General features: G+C 39.1%; 2 protein-coding genes across 2 annotated transcripts; both read left to right on the top strand.

The window, feature by feature from the left end:
* Window positions 1–909: 909 nt before the first annotated feature.
* sumo3a (small ubiquitin like modifier 3a) lies at window positions 910–6078 on the top strand. Its single transcript, XM_053335692.1, has 4 exons — window positions 910–1046; window positions 2263–2391; window positions 3067–3138; window positions 3339–6078. Exons 1-4 carry the CDS (start codon window positions 1026–1028, stop codon window positions 3399–3401), a joined length of 285 nt encoding a protein of 94 aa, XP_053191667.1. The 5' UTR covers window positions 910–1025; the 3' UTR covers window positions 3402–6078.
* Window positions 6079–11048: 4970 nt separating this feature from the next.
* On the top strand, window positions 11049–18932 carry LOC128375496 (thrombospondin-type laminin G domain and EAR repeat-containing protein-like). Its single transcript, XM_053335859.1, has 13 exons — window positions 11049–11133; window positions 11959–12182; window positions 12599–12951; window positions 13356–13446; window positions 13567–13723; window positions 13850–13981; window positions 14079–14149; window positions 14589–14750; window positions 14873–15068; window positions 15154–15386; window positions 18105–18283; window positions 18398–18499; window positions 18779–18932. The coding sequence occupies exons 1-13, from the start codon at window positions 11049–11051 to the stop codon at window positions 18930–18932; spliced, it is 2139 nt and encodes a 712-aa protein (XP_053191834.1).
* Window positions 18933–20113: the final 1181 nt, after the last annotated feature.

The following is a 20113-nucleotide window of genomic DNA, read 5'->3' as shown; positions in this document are numbered from 1 at the left end:
TCAGATAGTAAAAGTGAATTATAGTAAATTACTAGGCAGTGATAGCTTATAGATTTTCTTTAAATATATAAATTGTTGTATTTCTTTGTATTTTTTAAAGGGGCTCATCAAGCAATTGGAAGGAAAATTGGCAATTTTATTCACATTGATTAGTAATTTAAATTATTTTCCTCCCCATTACATATGTCTTGATATGATCATATGTAGATATACGTATGATCATATACATTTGATATATTTATCATAAGTAGATACATCATAGGTATTTATGAAATGAAAAAGACACATTTCAATATGTTGAATATCCTATTTAGTATACATTGGTTATAATGTATGTTAAGTAATGTCAAGTCACCTGTAAGTAAAATGTCACTCAAGTTTCTTAGTAATTAAGTAATTAGTAATCAATCATTTTTGAGCAGAAATATTATTTGCAATAATGGCACATTTTCTAGGCTTATGATCAAGGGTGGATCTAGGAGTTGAGAAGATCCAGGGCTAAGCACAGAGCATCCAGAGCCAGGGCCTTTTTTTCTTTTTTTTTGGGATGGTTGACATGCTCAATGGAATTGTGTTGCATTTCATCCACTAGCTCCACCCCTGCTGTATAATTTTGTAAAATAAATAAAGATTTGCAGTTCTTTTTGCAGAGACTGCATTCATATACAGGCTTGCATATGTTCAAATTTCAAAGGGTAATTTTCTGTATATTTTTGACTGTGATGCACCAAAAATCCTAAATAACATAAAAAATAGAAATAAATACACTTACAATAAAAATATGCAAAATATATTTCACCGTATGCTCTGGTTCGCGTGATCGAGGATTCTGCGCGCCCCCGCGTCCGCGCTCCCGCGATTCAGTAGTCACGTGATCCACTCAGATCCAATCGTTTGCTTGCGAGAGCGGTCCAAAGCGCGCGCCCGTCAGTGGAGGAGAAGAGAGGACAGAAGGAGGCAGAAAGACAAAATAAAGACCAATTAACCTTTTATTCTGCAAAAGCGGCACACGAAATCCAGCAGAGATGTCAGAGGAAAAGCCAAAGGTAAGATATCAAGCTTTAAACGGCTGTAGATTTGCAGTGATGGCTCAGCTTTGCTCCATTTCTCAGATGTGCAATCTAAAATGGCCTGGTTTGCACGTTTCTCTGAATCGGCGCAGTGTTTGTTTCGCAAATGAATGAGTACCCGCACATCCACATTTACTGTTTATACGCGAATAAACGGAGCACGGAGGACGGTAATAGAGGAGTAGTTATCCTACTTAGCACTGACTCGAAGATTGCGAGCCAAAATGTCAATTACACCGTGATTGTCATTTGCGGATTTTTTTTTCTTTGTCGAAGCGGGACCACGTTATGTCCGCAAATGCCGCAACTGCTGCGGCGACAACTGAGCGCTAACAGAGGTGACGCACTGTCATAAAAAGTAAAGTAGTAGTGTAGTCTCTGTTGTAGTTTAATCCTTCAGTGTTTTGTTTTTTTTGCTGCAGCACAACAAAACAAAACAGCTAACCGGCTGCTAAACCTGTGAATGGCTGGCGGTGCAACCAGTTAGCCCCGGAGCTAATTATGCTAACGTTAGCATCTGTGACCAATCGGCAACAAGCAGATTGTAAACCTGCCTGTGTGTTTTGGTTTTAAAAAAATAAAATAGTGTGTAATTTTTTTACATATAAAATTGCCCCATTCCCAGAATGTTGCGTGTAAAATCTCTTGTAAAGTTACTGTCTGTATGTAACATTAGCCTGGTCAGGTAACTTGCGTCGCTCTTGTCTCTTGTTAACTGCAGTGTGTGTGTGTGTGTGTGTGTCTATGTATGTGTGTATATATATATATATATATATATATATATATATATATATAGCAAGTAAAGTAAAATGTATTTGTATGGCACTTTCACAAGGGTCACAAAGTGCTTTACAAGAACAAACCTAAAACAGTAATGCAACAGTCCATGCAAAACAGACACACAAAATTACTGTATAGATACACACATTCATATAAAAAGCAATAATAGTGTAATAATTAAAAATAAATTAATAAAAATGAAATGCTGAGAGCTTGGTGTCATAAGAGTGCCCCAATGCCTGTCTAAACAGATGTGTATAAGATGTATATAAGGTGTGTGTGTATATGTGTAAATGTATATATCTCTATTTGTATGCTCTTATAGTGTTGTGTGTGTGTGTGTGCCTCCTATCATCTCCGTTAACATGTAACATGCTGGTTTTAACAGTGCTCAACACATTTGTCTTCGCAGGAGGGAGTAAAAACCGAGAATGATCACATCAATCTCAAGGTGGCAGGACAGGATGGGTCTGTGGTCCAGTTCAAAATCAAAAGACACACACCCCTCAGCAAACTAATGAAGGCGTACTGTGAACGGCAGGTGAGTTCACACACCTACACCTCTTTAATGTCCTCCTGTTCAACTACTTATCATTTTGGGATTAAGATTGTAATGCCTTTTTGTCTCCACTAGTTGCACACTTTGCTTCACCTCGCCATATTTGCACTACAGCTGCAAATGACAATTATTATTTTGTTAGGATGAATCTCTGGGGTTACTTTCTCAGTTAAAGCATTAGTTGTTTGGTCTTTTAAAATCTCAGAAAATTGTTAAAAAAAATCTTGATTACAGTTTCCCAAATATGTCACCTAAAATATCCTGTTCACAACCTAAAAATGTTTACCCCCAACCGGTCGAAGCAGATGGCCGCCCACTTTGAGCCCTGGTTCTGCCTGAGGTTTCTTCCTGTTAAAAGGGAGTTTTTCTTTGCCACTGTCGCCAAGTGCTTGCTCGTGTGGGAATGTTGGGTCTCTTAAAATTAAACTTAAAGAGTATGGTTTAGACCTGCTCTATGTGTAAGTGACTTGAGCTGACTTGTGTTGTGATTTGGTGCTATATAAATAAAGATTGGTTGAGTTTTCTATCACATAGGACTAAAGAAACCAGAAAGTATTTACATTTAAGGAGCTGGAACCAGAGAATTTTCTTTAAAAATGTCTCATAACAATTAATCAATTAATAAAATAACACTTTTCTTAATCTCTTCTCCTGCAGGGTCTCTCAATAAGGCAGATCAGATTCAGGTTTGATGGCCAGCCTATCAATGAAACGGATACGCCTGCACAGGTAAGAAATGAGCTCTGGTCACTGTTATATTATCAATGCTGAGATTTCTTCAGAACAATGTTGTATATATTTAACATTGGCAGCATAACTGAGAAATGTTCTGAATAGCCTCAAATCAGTGTTTTTATGTTCATCCCTGCTTCATTCAGCCTAATCAGCAATGGTTTATATTCACTAAATTGAACATTTGTCCCCCTTAGCTGGAGATGGAAGATGAAGACACCATAGACGTTTTCCAGCAGCAGACAGGGGGGCTCTGCTAAGCCCCTCCCACCTCATTGACGCAACCCTCAGACCACGCCCTCAGCCATCTTCACTGTTCTCTCCTCTTCATCGCTCCTCTCAGCCTATTATCATCATTATTATTATTATTATTATTATTATTATTATTAATGTTATTATTATTATTATTTCTTAAGTTTAAAGATGTCTGTCATGGTTTTTCGTCATTGTGGGGGGGCTCCTCAGCTGTTTATGTACCGTCTCAGCCAGGACTGAACTTTTTGTGCGTGTCAACAGTCTCTCTGCTGGCCAATCAGGACAACTTTTCCTTCTGGCAGCGCCGGCTGTGATTGGACCAACAGCGTGTCACAGCTGTTCCTGGTTTGTCAGTGCTTCTCTCTCTCATTCACTCTCCAGTGAAAGCTTGGTATCCAGTAGTTTGTCACAATTTTCATCCATCGGGGCCGAATGCGAGGCTCTGCAGCTTTTGTCCAGGGATCACCGTCAGTGGGCATGAAAATGTTTTGAGGTGGAAGCACTATCTGAACTTAATACACATCCGCCTTCCATTTCACTTCACTTTCTTGTGTGTTCTTTTTGTCTAAACGGTGATTCCTGCTCTTCTGTCAAAATGTATTTTAATTCTTTGCATTTTAGGTGCTTTTGCTAAAGAGTTCTGCAATGTTTTTGTAATTTTTTTTCTTTTAAAGAAATAACACCCAAGGGGCTTGCTGAAGTTTCTGTATAGAAGTATCAGAGTGGATGTTAGATAAATGTTGTGGGGCTTGGACCAATACTCCAAAGACCGAACTTCTGTTTCATATTTAATGTTCTTGGATCACTCTAAAAGCAAACTGTAAGGTCAAAACGGTCACATTTAAGGGAGTTTGTATTGCGGTACTGTTGTAAGTTCCCTCTTCGACTGCTACCGCTACAAATTGAGAAAGATTCTTTGTGGGTATCGGCTGTACTTGCTGGTATTCATTCATACAGAAAAATGCCTGTGTAAGGGAAGGGAATTTAATTTACACCACTGAGGTACATCCTTAGTTGGGCACAGGCTGGTTAAGGATAGTCTCTTGATGTGGAATACAAAACTGTTTTTTTCTTTCCCTATTTTTCATTGAAGCAGGCCAGTAGCCAATCCCTATGATACTCTTACAAGTGGCTCTGCTTGTTGGTTTTACATTGGGTAAGGTTCGAGTTAGAGTTGGGTGGGCTGTGGATAGGAATAACTGGAAGATATTCCTCTGTTTTGGGGTCAGCTGTCTCATCTCTGTTTGCAAATGTAGGCAGATGGCACAACTGACTCTAGATGTGTTCTTAAGGGGGATAACTTCCAGTTTGAGCAATGATATCCAACAAAAGTCAGTATGTTCTTGTTTATGCGTTTTGAAGACACTTTTTACTGCTTTGTCAGCTGCTGAGCTGTTTCAGATGTTGTTTTCTTTTGTGTAAAAAGCAGAAGTTACAGACCATCTGTACAAACACCTTTCTCCCGCAGCGTTGGAAACAGTGAGGATATAAAAAGCAGTGATCAGTGTCTCCAATGTTTTACAGTTCGGAGAGAGATGCATACAGTTAATTGCATATCGGGAGGGCAGGGAGGTCCACCAGTGGAGTTTGGGAGATGAAGTGTTCTGTACCCACAGGGCCCCGTTCTTCGTACATGATTAACAGAGTTGGCTTGGTTGATTGTTGATGGTCTGATGTGAGCTTGGAATTTTCAGGTCTTTGAATCTTGGTTAAAATGTATTTGTCCATCGGTTCAAACCTGCAAAAGGGAAATCTTACTCAGAGTGAGTTGGGTAATCGCAAAACCTTTTTAAATGTATCTCAAATTATTTTCAGACAAGGCTGCTCCTTTCTTTAGAGGCACAAATAGATCTGTGGTGGTAGTTGGACATGTTTTGAGTTGCATACTAAAAAGTACACAAATTACAAAAAAAATGCACGCAAAATTAAGTTTGGCATTACATGAACAAGTCTTTTGTAAATTGCAGTATTTAAAATGATGCAAAATGGGCTGCAATAGTAACTAATTGGCCGTGTAAATTTTCATCCTCTTTCCATGTGCTAAGTCAGCTTTATTGTCCACCTCAGCCTTTTAATGAAATTATGCTCGGCCACAAAAGAAAGGTGCTGCCCTTTTTTTTAATAGTAATTGAACCGTACATCATGTTTTTCCAGCTGTATTTTTGTGTGTATTCTATACAACAAAGAGAGTCTGTGCCCTTCATTATACTATTACATTATAGATGAATATTTGACATCAGCAATTGAAAAATGTGCTGCCATCTGCTGTTCTGCTATCCACTCTGGCCCCTCTTAACCCTCCCTCACTCGTTAAGAAAAAGCATTTGCCTTGTACAGAGTTGCGTTGTACACAGACATGTTTGATCTGTTTGTGATTACTCCAGAGAATTTGCTGTTGCATTGACCAATCGCAAGTAATGATCACAGTTTCACATTTTCCTCTCCTGTTACTTTCTGATTGAAAACAAGAGCACAGTTATCTTAAGACAAACAAATCAGCCTTCCATTTATATTTAAAAAAATCTGAGCTGGAATTGGCTAACATTAGCCCGAATTAGCTAAACTTTGTAATGTACGAAGAACAGGGCCCAGGTCTTGTCATGTTATTTGTTTCTCTACTGATTTGTACATTATTTGTGGTCTTTTACTACTGTATACAATAAATATAGTTTGGTACTCAGATTTGGTGTCACAAGCTTCATTATTTTGTACTTGAATGTTTTTAAAAATGTATGAATGCCAGTGTTTATCCATTTTATAAGCTGAACAGGTTAATATAGGGCAAGCACACCATTGATTGCCTTAAATAATAAACTATTAAAACTCAATACTAGTATTTAAAGTGTTAGTGGGATTTTTATTTCTAAATTGAAAGATGAAAGACGTCTTGAACCTTCAGCCTCTCTGCTTGCTGGTATACATTTTTGTCACATCTCAAGGCAACATGGCTGACATTGAATTATATATATAGTTGGTGGGTGGTTCATTATGCAAGAAGGTTTCAATTCCCACTGGCGCCTTGCCTGCTAAAAATATTTGCACAAGTAGTATGAAGGGAAACATCACATCTGGTTTGAGTAACAAAAAGACAGCTAGGTGGTGCCACTGAACCACGATGTAGTCACTGTCAGTGGCCGAAGAAGTACTTTGGATCTATTTAAGTAAAAATACTCCATTACAAGTGAAAAACCTTGCTTAAGTAAAAGTACATAAGTATTAGCAGCAAAATGTGCCTCAAGTATTAAAGCAAAAGTGTTAATTTAGTCCCTCTGATATATGACTTCATTAGATTATTAATACTGAAGCATCAGGTTTCTGTTGTAGCTACTGTAAGTGGAGCTAGTTTGAACTACTTCATATATAGCTGGATAGTAATTACAAGCTAAAAAGAGTAATGTCTTGATAGTCAGAAGAAGAGAAGATAGGAAATTAGTTTTTCCTGCATTCCTGCATTTCCTGAGAAATACCTTGGCCATTTTTTCCCCTCACTTACAATTTGAATGATGACATATTTATTTTAGTGTTGTAAGATGTATGCTCAGGCCTGTCTGTTCCTTCACAAGTTCAGTATGTGTTCTGTCATCGTAAAATGTTCATTATTTAGAGCTTCCTGCACACCTCTGTATACAAGCTTGTCTGTGACGTTGCTACAGTGGTATGCAGAGGCTCATAGTGGCTTACAGTGGTGCAATGAGGTTGCTGCTTCAGGTTTCCAGATGTGCTAGTCAAATTGTTTGTGTTCTCTGGTTTTCCTACATGTGAGGCACTTCTAAGAAATCTGATGTTCAGTTGTATGTATCGCTTGGATGAATCGGAGAGCAGCATCTTAAAGGCTTTAACCAGCCTTAGGAAGAGCTGCTCTCAGAAAACACTGGTGAGGTGACTTACATATTAACTTTTTAAAAACCAAATGATGAATTGTTGTGGTTTTATCTTGTGTGTCTTGTAATTAGTTTTCTTTTTATATGCTATGGACCTACTTGTGAGTCCAAAATAAAGTATGGATTAAATTGAATAGTCCATCAACTTCCAGGGTGCCCTGAACCCTAGATCTCATCAGATAAATTAACTGAATTTTGCATTCAGTACAACAGGAAAAGCGATAAGACTAATATCAGCTGATGAGTCAAACCAGGAATAAGGAAAAGCATGTGGATGAGTAGACAATCAGTGACTTTTATGGCACAGACTTCTTTGCTTTTAAACGGGTCCACCTGAAACTAAACAGGGGAGTTCAACATCCACTACATGCCTGGAAGGAAGAAAGATTAATGAATGGATAAAGCAAAAGGAGAGCGAGGCGTATCTTGTATCCTGATCTGTGTGCAGTCTATGCTCCTGATGTGGGCGTGAAGGAGAGGGACAAAGTTAATTTGCTTTGTAAATGTGCAGGTCGGTGGATGAGAGGATTCTGAGAGATCTGACACACGCCGAGATCTCACAACATTTCATTTGTGCCAAGTAACCAACAAACTGGTTAAATATACAGGAGTGGATGTTGGTAAACTATTGTTTAACATTGTAGATTGATACTATTTACTTTTGTTGTCAAGATTATTTAATGATGTATTCTTTTTTAGATGTATTATTTTAATGAAATTATTGCTTTTACCTTTGTATTGTAACAACATTAAACTGAGAAATAACATCTATGTTAGCGTTTTCCCATGCACAAATTATTATTATATTATTATTAAAAACTTATCAGAAAGTAAATGAGAGATTTTGTGGCTCATTTCAGCTGAGAGACTAGGAGTTTGAGCAGTTGTCAAAAAACTGAAAAGTGCCATTGACATCTGTGGTGAGGATGCACATGTGATTTATAATGCAGTGATGTATGGTGTCTGCCAAGAAAAAATGCCAAGGTTACACCAGGAATTCTATTGGACTATAATATGTCCTGTAATAACAAAAATGTGGAGGACGACATATGCAGTGGTTATTCATATAGTTACTAATACAAGTGATGTGGTCTTTAAACCAAACAAAACTCTGAACACTGGGCATCAGACAGAAAAGAGTCACACCTTGGCACTTGTTAACATTGTGGATTTATAATCTATATTTTTGTTGTCAAGATTATTTAATGATGTGTTATTTTATAGAAATGATTGTTTTTAATTCTATGTATGAATTGTCCCTGCACAATAATTAAATAAAGTGTATTTGAAACCTCAAAGTACACTGTATACTCCTTTGTGCCCCTGGTACTACTTGAATCCACTGAGGATTGATATAAGAGCAATGTTGCTTTAGTTTAAGTCACTAGCTGATTATAAAGGAAAAATTAGTGACATCACTTTACACCATCACCACCATCACCACCATCACCATCACCTCGAGTTTAAAACTCAAAAGAAGAATATTTATTGTCCACTTTCACATTCAATATTAATATGGCGAATCAAAAGAAAGATTTTGACTTTTGATTCTTTGGAGGTTTCTGTCCTCCCTGAGTTCACCTTAAAACACTGTCCTCCCTGAGTTCACCTTAAAACAGGGGCGGTACACAGCATTTTAGAGGTGTACCGCCCCTGTCAAACCGCCAAGGCCCCGGAGCATGACGACGGGCACCCCATATGAGTTATGGTTCTGATAAGTGCAAGGACCATAACTGCAGACCAACTGATTCTGCTACTCACAGGGATCAATCAGGTACCTGTTGGCATGGGAACACTCGCCAGACCTGCATCTTGGGAAAGAGAGTTGAAGAGCAGACCCCTGCTGCAGCCACCGGGGCCAGGGGGTAGGCGGGTGGCCAGCCGAAACCACTAACCCTAACCCCATTGTAGCACCCGGTGGCTTTGACACAACAAGCACCGAAGCTTGACACAGCCTCAGGTTACTGACAATTAACTGGCAGACAACAGAAAGACTGAGGTGGGGTCTCAGCGGGAGGGTTTGAGAAATTCAGTGCATGTGCAGGCTGGGTTCCCGTAACGGGCTCCGTGGTGGGACCACTAGGACAGATGGGGCATCTCGATATCACTACAAATCAGGCGGCATAGGAAGAAATGGGACAGAAGGAAAATATCCCCTTCCCCGCATGGCTCCCCAGGCCATAGAGGTGAACCCACCCGAACGCTGGTGCAAAGCAGGCCGGCGGGGGCCCTCCGATGGTGGGTCACGATTGCCAGTCGGTCAGTGGGATGAAAGTGGAAGAAAAACCACAGTTTGGGCCACAAGTCGGGCCACTCTCTGGTGGACTACGTTCTCGAAAACTGGGTTTCTGAAATCATGCAGATGGTGGCTTGGAATTTCCACCAAATGAGGAAGCAAAGATGCTTGAAGCCAAGGGGTCTGTCTTCGCTACTCCAGTCAAAACACTGTAAAGTTATATATACTGTAAAGTTATAATCAGTCTGACACTGACAGCAGCCTCACCGTTCCCACTGTGTCAGTGAAGAAGAGATGGACTTTTCTTAGAACTTTAGTGGTTACTGTGCTGGATCAATGTTGCGGGTTTGAACCTAATATCTGACTTTTAGTGTGTTACTATTTTCTTTTGGCCTCTTAGCAATTGTCAAATAAGTGGTTAGTTTTCATTTGATTGTTACTGTAGAGTAGACTGGTTTATGTTTTGCCTGACAGTCTCTTGATGGGGTTATTTGTATATTTTTTATAAATATTTAGATTTGTTCTCAACAACACTTTTTTCACACATTATTATGCAACATGTTTAACATTACTCTCTTTCTCAAATGAAATAAAAATTAGCTTAACGCTGTTTGGAACTGGGAAAACATTCCTGAGGTTCACACACTTAGAGTAGATTTAAATAATAATTTAAAAAAATGTTTTACATATATGTATATATTTAAATAATTAAATTATAGTAGTACTTTATGCACTGCAGTGTTATTTCTATGTCATAATTTCACTGTCCAGATACTTCATTGCACTTTCAATAAGTAATATTTGCAGCTCTTTTAGGAAAACATCAGGAATGAGACTTTAATATCACAGCTGGGTTCATGCACATACTTTGCTTTCTCAGATAATAAACTGTGGGATAAGAGCTAATATGATAATAGCTCAGCTCATATCCATCTATGCATTAGTGGACCAGAGGTTACAGATGGTCTTCTGTTGTTTTAAAGTTGTCTTTTAATTAAAAAAGAGAAGAACTTCTTTTGACTGTGACCATTTTCATGTGCTGAATGTGCCATGTATTTTCTATATAGTCACATATTCTGTCTGTCTGCTTGTCTACAATCTGTCTGTTACTAACCAAACATGCACACCCACACACAGTGGAGCTGTTCACCCCTCTGGCAGGTCTGTGTCATCAGAGGCGGTTGAGGGAGGATGAGTGACAGGCTGCTTAGTGATTTGCATGGCTCCGGTGTTTAAAAAGGGGCTGCAGGTGCATTCACACAGAGGAATGGATTTCTCTCTAAGCACAGATGATCTAGGACTGTCCACGTCTACTGTGAATCTTAGCCATTATAGCTTCTAACGTCTTTTGAAAAGATATTGTTTGGAGTTGGATGATGTGAACATGCTCACTGGGAACCTTGTGTTGAGGAATACACAGTTGTCAGGTGTGTATTGTCACTTAAGATAGAGACAGAAGGAACGATAAGGATAGGAATACTTTGATATGGAGACCTTCGTACCAGCTGGCAACTGAACCAAACATGCTGTTGGTAATGTCATCGCTGATATTTGTGCAGCTCCTTCTTCTGGGGTTAAGTGTCATTGACACAACCACTGACACATGGAGACACTGTACAGGTACTGTATTATTTTATTTTACTTTTTTACTGTCTATTACCTCAGCTCAGCTCACTTGATGTGTTAATGTTAAACTTAATGGTTATCCACTGGATGGTTTATGGTTTCATGTAGGACCTGGGAAACCCCTCCAGCTAAAATTCTTTTGGATAATTCCAACTGTCTGTGTCTACTTACAGTACAGGGGGAGTGCTTGTGTGTGCAGTGTTGCGTGCAATATTAACTTAAATTAACATCCACAAACAAGTACAGACATTGGATGTGGTTAGGGTTCCATTACAATTCTATACACATCAGAATATAAGGCCGAATAGGGTGCATGTTTATATCATTTCATCAATTTGGGAGGAATTCATCATTCTGTCTTCTTGTCTTTCTTAATAACAACCCATCCTATAGCTCCATAGCTCCACCGCCACCCAGGGCTATATCTCACACACAAGGAGGGTGAAAATGTATTAGTTTATAGCAGTGGTTCTGAAACTTTTCACTTGTGTCTCCTTTAAACAAAGCTACTTGTAACCCCTTACCATAGGTTTAATACAGTATTTATTAACCTGTGAGTGATTCTCCCTTCTCCAATTTTTTGTGTAAATATTCTTTTGGATAAAAATACCCATTGTTTTACAGGAAAATGAAACTGAATATAGAAAAGTCTGAAAGTCAGACATGATTTGGTGCAGCAGATTGTTTGCGGCCTGTTTAATCATCTCAGGAAACCTGCTATAAATCACACTCCACTGCTTTATAGTAGCAATTTCTGCATGAATAGGCGTGTGCAGTAAACCAATCCTCTTGACCTCTTTATTTGCTTATTGTCTGCAGATTTGCTCCCTCTGGATCTTCTGTCTTTTGTCCTCGAGAGGGACACCTCCAGGCTCCTGCCAGGGGTGCAAATGAGACAAGCTGGAGGGGTGAGGGGTGTACATTTCTCGAGCCCTCATACTTCCATGAGCTTTTCCTCCTCCCAGCTGTTGGTGAACTGTGACCTCTTCCCCAAAGAATTCTCCATTGTTGTGACACTAAAAGCCACTCAAATTGTGTCCAAGGTGAGCATCTACCACTCCCCTTGCCCTTTGTCTGATACTGGGTACCACTGATCGCAGATGTATTGAGATCCTTTACTTACATACAAGTATTGATAACACAGTGTTAGATACATGCAAGCGTTCAAAAAGCTAAACATTATGCAGCAGAATGGCCCGCGCCAGTGTCATATGATTAAATGTCATTGTGTAACATTTTAATGATAAATCTGCTTGATGTGAAGCTAATTTAAACTAGTTTTATACTTATTTACACTAACACAGTGCATTGTAGTTAATAAGGTCATTATAGGTTTTGAAACTCTTCATCTGAAAAATACCTTGTAACTATTACAGTCAAATAAATCTAATTTTAAAAAGACTTCATTACAAACAATAATTATTACTTGTTACTGCCTTAAACATGCTTTGCCTTTCAGAAAAATGAATACATCTTTTCCTTGATGGAGGCAAAAAAAGAAGAGAAAAGAGCTATGGAGGAGAAGGAAGAGGAGGACGATGAAGGGAACATTTTTGAAAGGAATAAAGAACGGACAGTCAGCGAAGAGCAAGAAAAGAAGCAAGTCAAGAATAATGAAGGAGGTGGACGGATCATCTTGGGACTAAGGCTCTCTAGAAAGCGTCTACACTTTGTTTTCAAAGGTCACGGCGGGGTCATAGAGAACTGGGTGTTTCGAGGTACTCTGGCTGATAACCAGTGGCACACTCTTGTCCTGGCCGTAGGTGGTCAACATGTCAGGCTCACAGTTGACTGCAATTCACCACAGGAAATGTAAGTTTTTCTTTTTTCTTGTTTTCTGTTCACTGGGTGGGTGCACTGTCTGTCTCCCAGTATACTTCCCTTTTCCTCTGAATTCCCTTCAGGCATAGTAGATCCTTCACCACAATACAACCATGCTGCTTCAAATATGCTCACACCCTGCAGCTATTTCATAGCGTCCTGACAGTATTTGATAGATGGTTTTTGGTGGAAACTCCCTCTGGCTCTCAGAAGGGAGGAATATCAGCACCCATACAGAAGCTATATAATACAATTCCTGTCTCAGATTTCCCTGTTTCAGTACAAAACCAGAAGAATGGAGGAGTCTATTTTGATTATAGAAATGTTATGTTCATATACAGAAGCAACATTTACTCCAGCTATTAGAAATAATTATATCTTTTTATGGAACCCAGCATTCCCTCCAGGCATTTCCCTTCAGACCTCTACATTCAGGGATCCAGATTCCACATTGGAAGTCGGGGGAAATGGAAAGGCTTGTTTTCAGTAAGACTTATACTTCCTCATCACTAACCTTTATAGTTTTTATAATAAAGAACCTAGATGATGTGTTTTGTCCATTAAACAGTCAAATGTTTCGACCCTTATCTGCTTCCTTGTGTTTAGGGTCTGATGCGACAGTTGGTTCTGGTGCCAGGTTCAGATGCCTCCCATCAGATCTGCCCCTCTTCCTACCCCCAACTAGCAGCTCTTTCAGTACCGCCATTTCTCTTAGATCTCCCTGTCGTAGCAAGTGAAACAAACAGCCATCTGACATCTTATGGTAACTTGCACACTCATTTCACAAGTAATTTACAGCACAATGCAAGACATTTGTTTGTCTTTGCATGTCTGTCTGCTTCCCAGCATATTTAAATGTTTGCTTGTCTTTGTGTCTGTGAACTGTCAGGACTAGAGAAGCAAGTGTCAGTGGGTTTGGAGCGGCCATGCTCAGAGTTGCTAAGAGGCCAGCTGTGGTTCAATCCGCTCAGGAAAGGCCTTTACCTCTGTGATGGTAGAGTGTGGACCACAGTGCTTGAGGGTGAGAATTGACAGCAAACATCCACTCATGACAAAGTTTCTGTTCTCATTTGATTGTAACTGAAAGGTATAAACTTCCCACCTCTCCATCTACTCAGATCATAAACGGTTGGATTATGTGCTGGAACATCAGGTCCTCACCACCAGCTCAGAGACACATGATGTCGAGGTGCGCCTGTTTAAAAATGAATATTTCTGTGTATATGTTGTGTCTGTGCCGATACAGTACTTACTGTTAATGAAACAAAATTCACACAAGAATATGTCTTCATCATACCTCTGGCAAGGGGTCATAAGATAGATCTATGGGATGACAAGATTATTACCATTGGAAATTAAAATAAATAAAATATCAGCTACACAAAATGATGTGTATTTTCCAGACTTTTGTTTAATTTTGCCTTTTTTTTCTTGTGAAATATTTTATACTTTAACCTATTTAGGCTTATAAAATAGTTGAGGGGAAAATCCTTTTTTACTTGAATGTCTCACAACACACATGTACCCTGTGGCAAAGGGTTACAAGCAAGGAAGGAATATATCATAATATAGCTGTCTACAAAGTATAAGAGCACTTTTATAATAGTTTGTTTTAACCTTTTTGTCAGGTGTTCCAGGTATCTGGCATGGGTCTGATGGCAGCTATGGCTCACCGGTCCACAGCCTTTGGTTCTGCTGTGTATCAGTGGACCCACACAGGTTTCGAGCTCTATCAGAATATCAGCACCCAAGGAGCTCTGGCATGGAGACACTTCAACATGGGCAAAAATGTATGATAAAAACAAAGATATGGCTTATGGAATAGATGCATGTAAACTCTTGAATGCTTATTTCTTTATTTTTTCATCATGCTTTGATCACATGTTCCCTCTGTTTTGGTATTTCAATCTAGGTATTTCTGGTGGTGTCAAACTCTCCAACAAACAATCGTTTTAAGTCGGAGGGAGACTTCTCAGTGATATACAAGTGGAGCAAAAGAAGAAAACAATTTGTAAAGTTCCAGATCCTGCAGACCCACTGTGCACGGGACTGGGAGGCCTTTACCATCAAACGACAGACCTATCTTGCTGTGGCCAATCATAGAATAGGTAAAACCCATCAAGTGTTCACCTCTATGTCAGTATTAAATATTGAATATGAAATAGCTAACCATTCATGATTTGTCTCATGCAGGTAATAATAATCACACTATAGATAGTGTGATATACAAGTGGAACAGGTTAACCAAGTCATTTGAGGCTCACCAGAAGCTGCAGACCTCAGGGGCCTACGACTGGGAGTTCTTCACTGTTGGACCGTACCATTTTCTGGTGGTAGCAAATGCTTTTGATGGAGTGACCACATCTGTAGACTCTGTCATCTACATTTGGCTCAATGGAAGCTTCCAGGTGTTCCAGACAATTAAGGTATTGTTGTTGTGAACATAAAATGGCAAAAGAAATGCTTGGAAATGTGCCTGAAAAGACCAAAATAAATGTAGGATTATGTCCCTGGTCAAGCCACAGTACAGAGTAAAGCTTGGATGGGAATTAGTCTCAATAGCACTTCAGTGTAGAATTTTGATGGATGATTTCCCTACCATTCATCTGTTCACCACCTGGGTTTGATTTCCTCTGATGAGATCTGTATCTTTGCGATCAGTATGAAAAACAATCATGTCTGAACACACAGAAGGAAGGGAATACAAACGAGGACAGATTAAAGTGTAATGAGAGATGGGGAGCAAGGAACGGGCGTGTCCATGCATATAAGACAAGGGCCGAAAATAGAATGTGTGGTTTGCCATGATTTGCTTGAGCGATATCAGTGCTTTGACAAGTAACTGATAGCGAATCATATATTTGAATCTAGCCACATTTGAGGTGAGAGTGTTGACACATTGACAGTCACATGAGAAACCATAAGGGGATTTGATGTTATCTAGGGGAACTCCACAGCTGGATGTAAGGATCCACAAGAACACCTTGGGGCTGATGAAAATTAATCACCTGATATAATCCAGAAATGATTGAAAATACACCATTTTGGCACTTACTTTACATGTATTACTCTTTAAGTTGTTTATCTTCCTCATCTTCTCCTTTCAAGAGGGTAGAGGTGGAAATTACAAGTCATTTTAGTGATTAGAGACCAGTTCAGTTCAAAGATTCGTAGTAGCAACTCTTTCATTTTTTCTAAGTGATCTCTACACTGTTCATATAATTTCATTTCATTTGCCCATTCAAGCTTTGATGTTCAATTTACATAAAAAACTAAGCCTATACAAGCACTGTCTACAAGGTCAAAGGTTCCCTGTGGAGTTTTTGACCTCCAGTAGCACTGAGAGACAAATGTGCAGAGAAACACAGCAATACACGAACAAGTAGAGAAGAAGATTGCAAACAAGTACACGTGAATGTAATCAATGCAGGATTTGAAATACTACTGTACAAATACACATGATTATGAGGATGGAAATGGATTCAACACATTTGTAAGGAAGCAAGTTTTCAGAGACATTCAGATCTGCAGAGCTGGCCTTTCAACCCCCACAGTGAGGGCGAAAGAGTCGATGCTGGCAACAGCAGATGTTGGGCTCTCAACTTACTGAGAGACAGATGTGTGAGAAAATAACAAATTAACTGTAGGATGTAAAGACACTTAAATGACCCCTTGTGTCATTGTAACTAGGGAACACAATGCGTTTCCCCTGCACATTAGCTCTCCAACCACCCAGTAAGTAGTAATACTCTGTTATAGAAATATTGAGCTCTTCAGTTCAAAAACTCCAGGAGATATGGATGTCTGATGCAAAAAGATTTATTGACATACACAAACTTGATCCACCAACGAGATAGCAATAGAAATGCTACAGCAAATCTAAAGGAAAACAGTAGACCCACTCTCAGTTACTCAGGCATCGCCCAGGTGACCTCATCCACAGTCTCACAATATTGCTATAAAATTGTTTACTTCAGGGCTGTCTCTATGGCAACAATCATGAAGCCAGGTCGGCTCGACCGGGAAGAAGACAGCTGTCTGTCCCTCACTGCTGAATGATATGCTGAAATAAGAACTGCTGTTAAACCATGTGTTTTCTGAATATTTTATACACTATTTTATGTTTAGAGTCATGGTTGATTGACCATAGTGATGGACTGAAGTAAGTGACTTTTGTGTGTAAAACTCAATTGAATTAATCACTAGAGTCGAGAACTATAAGCAGCTATTTAATTAAAGAAAGTTCCAGACCCATTCCTCTTCCTGGAGACAAAGGAATGAATACTCATTAAATGTTTGGTTACAATGTGTCTTCCACACGCCCCAAACATCATCTGTCTTTGCTGGTTGATACAAAGAACTGACAACAATCTTTCAGCAGGCTGGCCTCACCCAAGCTCACCCAGACTGTGCTTCAGTTTAGGGTATCTTTCTCTTTTTTTCCTATTAATCTTTTCTCCTTGCCTAAAGCATACAATTTAATTTAACCTTTTTCTAAAACAAGCCTCAGTTTGCACCTCAGTATCACATTGAAGGAAGTTTCTTTTTTTCTTTTATATTTTGTAGTGCAATAAGTCTCAAGAAGTTTTGATGAGTATAGTTCAGTAAAGTTATCGGGCCATATTGCCAGCCCCCATCTGGTAGGCCATGTAAGCAGACTCAGAACTGCACAACAATCTCTGAACCAGCTGACACAGACTCATCTCTGCATGATGCTCTAACAAGCAGATGGGAGCGACATCTGTGTTAAACAAATTGATATCAAATAGAACTAATTCCCTTAGTGAATTAGATTTTTGGGGAGAATTTCCCCTTGCGTCCCGCCATTCTTTAATAATTCTTAATCACATACTTCAGATCACTATCATCAGCGAAGTGATCAGGTTATTTTACCATTTAAAAGATCTTTTTTTATCTCATCAGGTTGAGTTTTTTCTTCCATTTATTTACCTTCAATTAAAGGGTGGAGCCCTAATTTCTGATAAGTGCAAATTTTAAGTCCTAAAGCTATTGATTCAGTCAGTCATGACAATGATTCGGTTTAATCAGTTTAAAATGAGGATTCGCTGTTGAATATGTCTTGAATACTTCACAGTACTGACAAACAAACCTAAAGGATGATTTTTCTCTTGCTGTCAATCTAGACATTTTGTGCCACAGACTGGGAAATGTTCCAGATCGGCAGCAGAGTCTTCCTGGCCGTTGCCAATGGACACAGACTCTATGGTAATGGACCAAGTCGATACGCCATCAATTCCACTATCTACGAACTGGACATGAATGGACAACTGTTTGTTCGCTTCCAGGATATTCTCACCTACAGGTACAGAAGTGAAAGCACCTCTGCACAGACTAGGAGAACACATCCTGTTTAATAACCTTTTTTCAGTCATTTCACTCCTGCATCATTATGACATACCTTTCTCTCCGTCTCCAGTGCAGTGGACTGGGAGTTCTTTAGCCTTGGGGAGGAATATTTTCTGGTTGTCGCTAACTCCTTTAATGGAGAGTCGTACTCTCTCAACAGCATTCTCTACAGGTACTCAACTTGTCAGCAACCCCATTCTGCATAATGAAATAATTCATTCAGCCTGATTGCCTCTGACTTAGTGGTACTTGTCATCATCTTACAGGCTCACAGTACAGCTACACTGTTTTAATGTAGATTTATTCCTTCTTTTGAGCCAGAGTAGTGAAAACATAAAACACTTTTGACATGTGAGCATCCACTAGGAACCAGGAAATGTCACTCAGCTAATTTGGGCTCTATGACTTTAGGAATTTAGTGACTGATATGATTCCTCTTTTCTATTTTTAGGTGGCAAGGATATGAAGGCTTTGTTCCTGTTCATTGGCTCCCAACAATTGGATGCAGTGACTGGGAGTTTTTCAGCTCCAAAGGAGAATCCTATCTCATCTACTCTAGTGCCAAAGCACCTCTCTCAAAAGTGTTCAAGCTGAAAATTTACTAGGCAAAACAAAGTGTGTGTGCCTTTTTGTACTGTATTTATATATGTGCTCATGCATGTCCATCATAAGGTCATATTGTTGTGTATTCCGGTGTGAGAAAATGATTGCAATAATGTTTAAAATGTGTGTGTTTAAGCAAATCCAGTACTGTGCCTGTCTGCAATTTTAAGGTCAACCTCAGATTACATATAGTCAGAGTTGTAGCAACCAATGAGGACACTGACCTCAGGTCCTCAGCATTGTCTTTAATAAACCAAAGAGGAGTTTACAATTTTGACTGATTTTGATTATTTTGAGAGTAAATATTTTTGAGAAGGCTTTGAGACTGTGTTATGGCCATTGTATAGGAAGATCAAATCCACAGGAAATGTAATTTAACAGTTAATTGTATGAATACAATGAGCAAAAATAAGTGAGGGAGCTGCTCTGCTACGTATGAAACCCTGACCCAGAATCAGGTCTTCTGCAAGTGATTTAGCACCAGGTTTTCCACAAACTTGTGGTGCACGGGGTAACGAGGACCCGGTCATCACTGCTTGCAGCTTGAATTAACATTTTGTTTTTTTTAACCAAATGTGTGTTGTCTCATAGAAAATCGGACTGATAGTTATGTTGTGCCTGTGACTGCATGGATTTAAAATAAAACGTGGCATTGAAATATATATTTCATATATATATTGAAATTACTATAAAGTACAATTAAGTTGTTTTATATGCAAGTATTGTTTAGGCATTGACAAACCTTTTGCTATGTGCTGTGCATTTAACAAGTGTGACAGATGTGCCCTGAAGGATCAAAAGTGCACACAGTTTTAATTCCAACTAATTTCATGGGTAATCAGATACCTGGGGCCAATTGCATAAAAATAGACTCTTTGATTCATAACTTCAAGTCAGTCTTGCTGTAGGTGAATTTTGAGATTGGTATGCAACCCTGCACACATGGCCCTGAGCACTGAACTGCCATCGTCTATTATCACTGACAGCCATAAAACTATTATTGCTATAAGACTGCAAGTGCCATGATGCCTCTGTGAACTCCATGAGCAGACTTGTCGGAAATGTAGTTTTATTGCTGCAACACTCACGCTGTAAAAAAAAAACAAATATGCCTTGTCGTTTTTATAGCTCTATCAAAGAGTGATAGAAAATGGCCACAACCAACATGTTTATGTTGCATATA

The sequence above is a fragment of the Scomber japonicus genome, chromosome 16, assembly GCF_027409825.1.
Source record: "Scomber japonicus isolate fScoJap1 chromosome 16, fScoJap1.pri, whole genome shotgun sequence".
Taxonomy (NCBI): Eukaryota; Metazoa; Chordata; class Actinopteri; order Scombriformes; family Scombridae; genus Scomber; species Scomber japonicus.
Note: the sequence above shows the minus strand (reverse complement) of the source record. Positions and strands in the feature narration are given on the sequence as shown.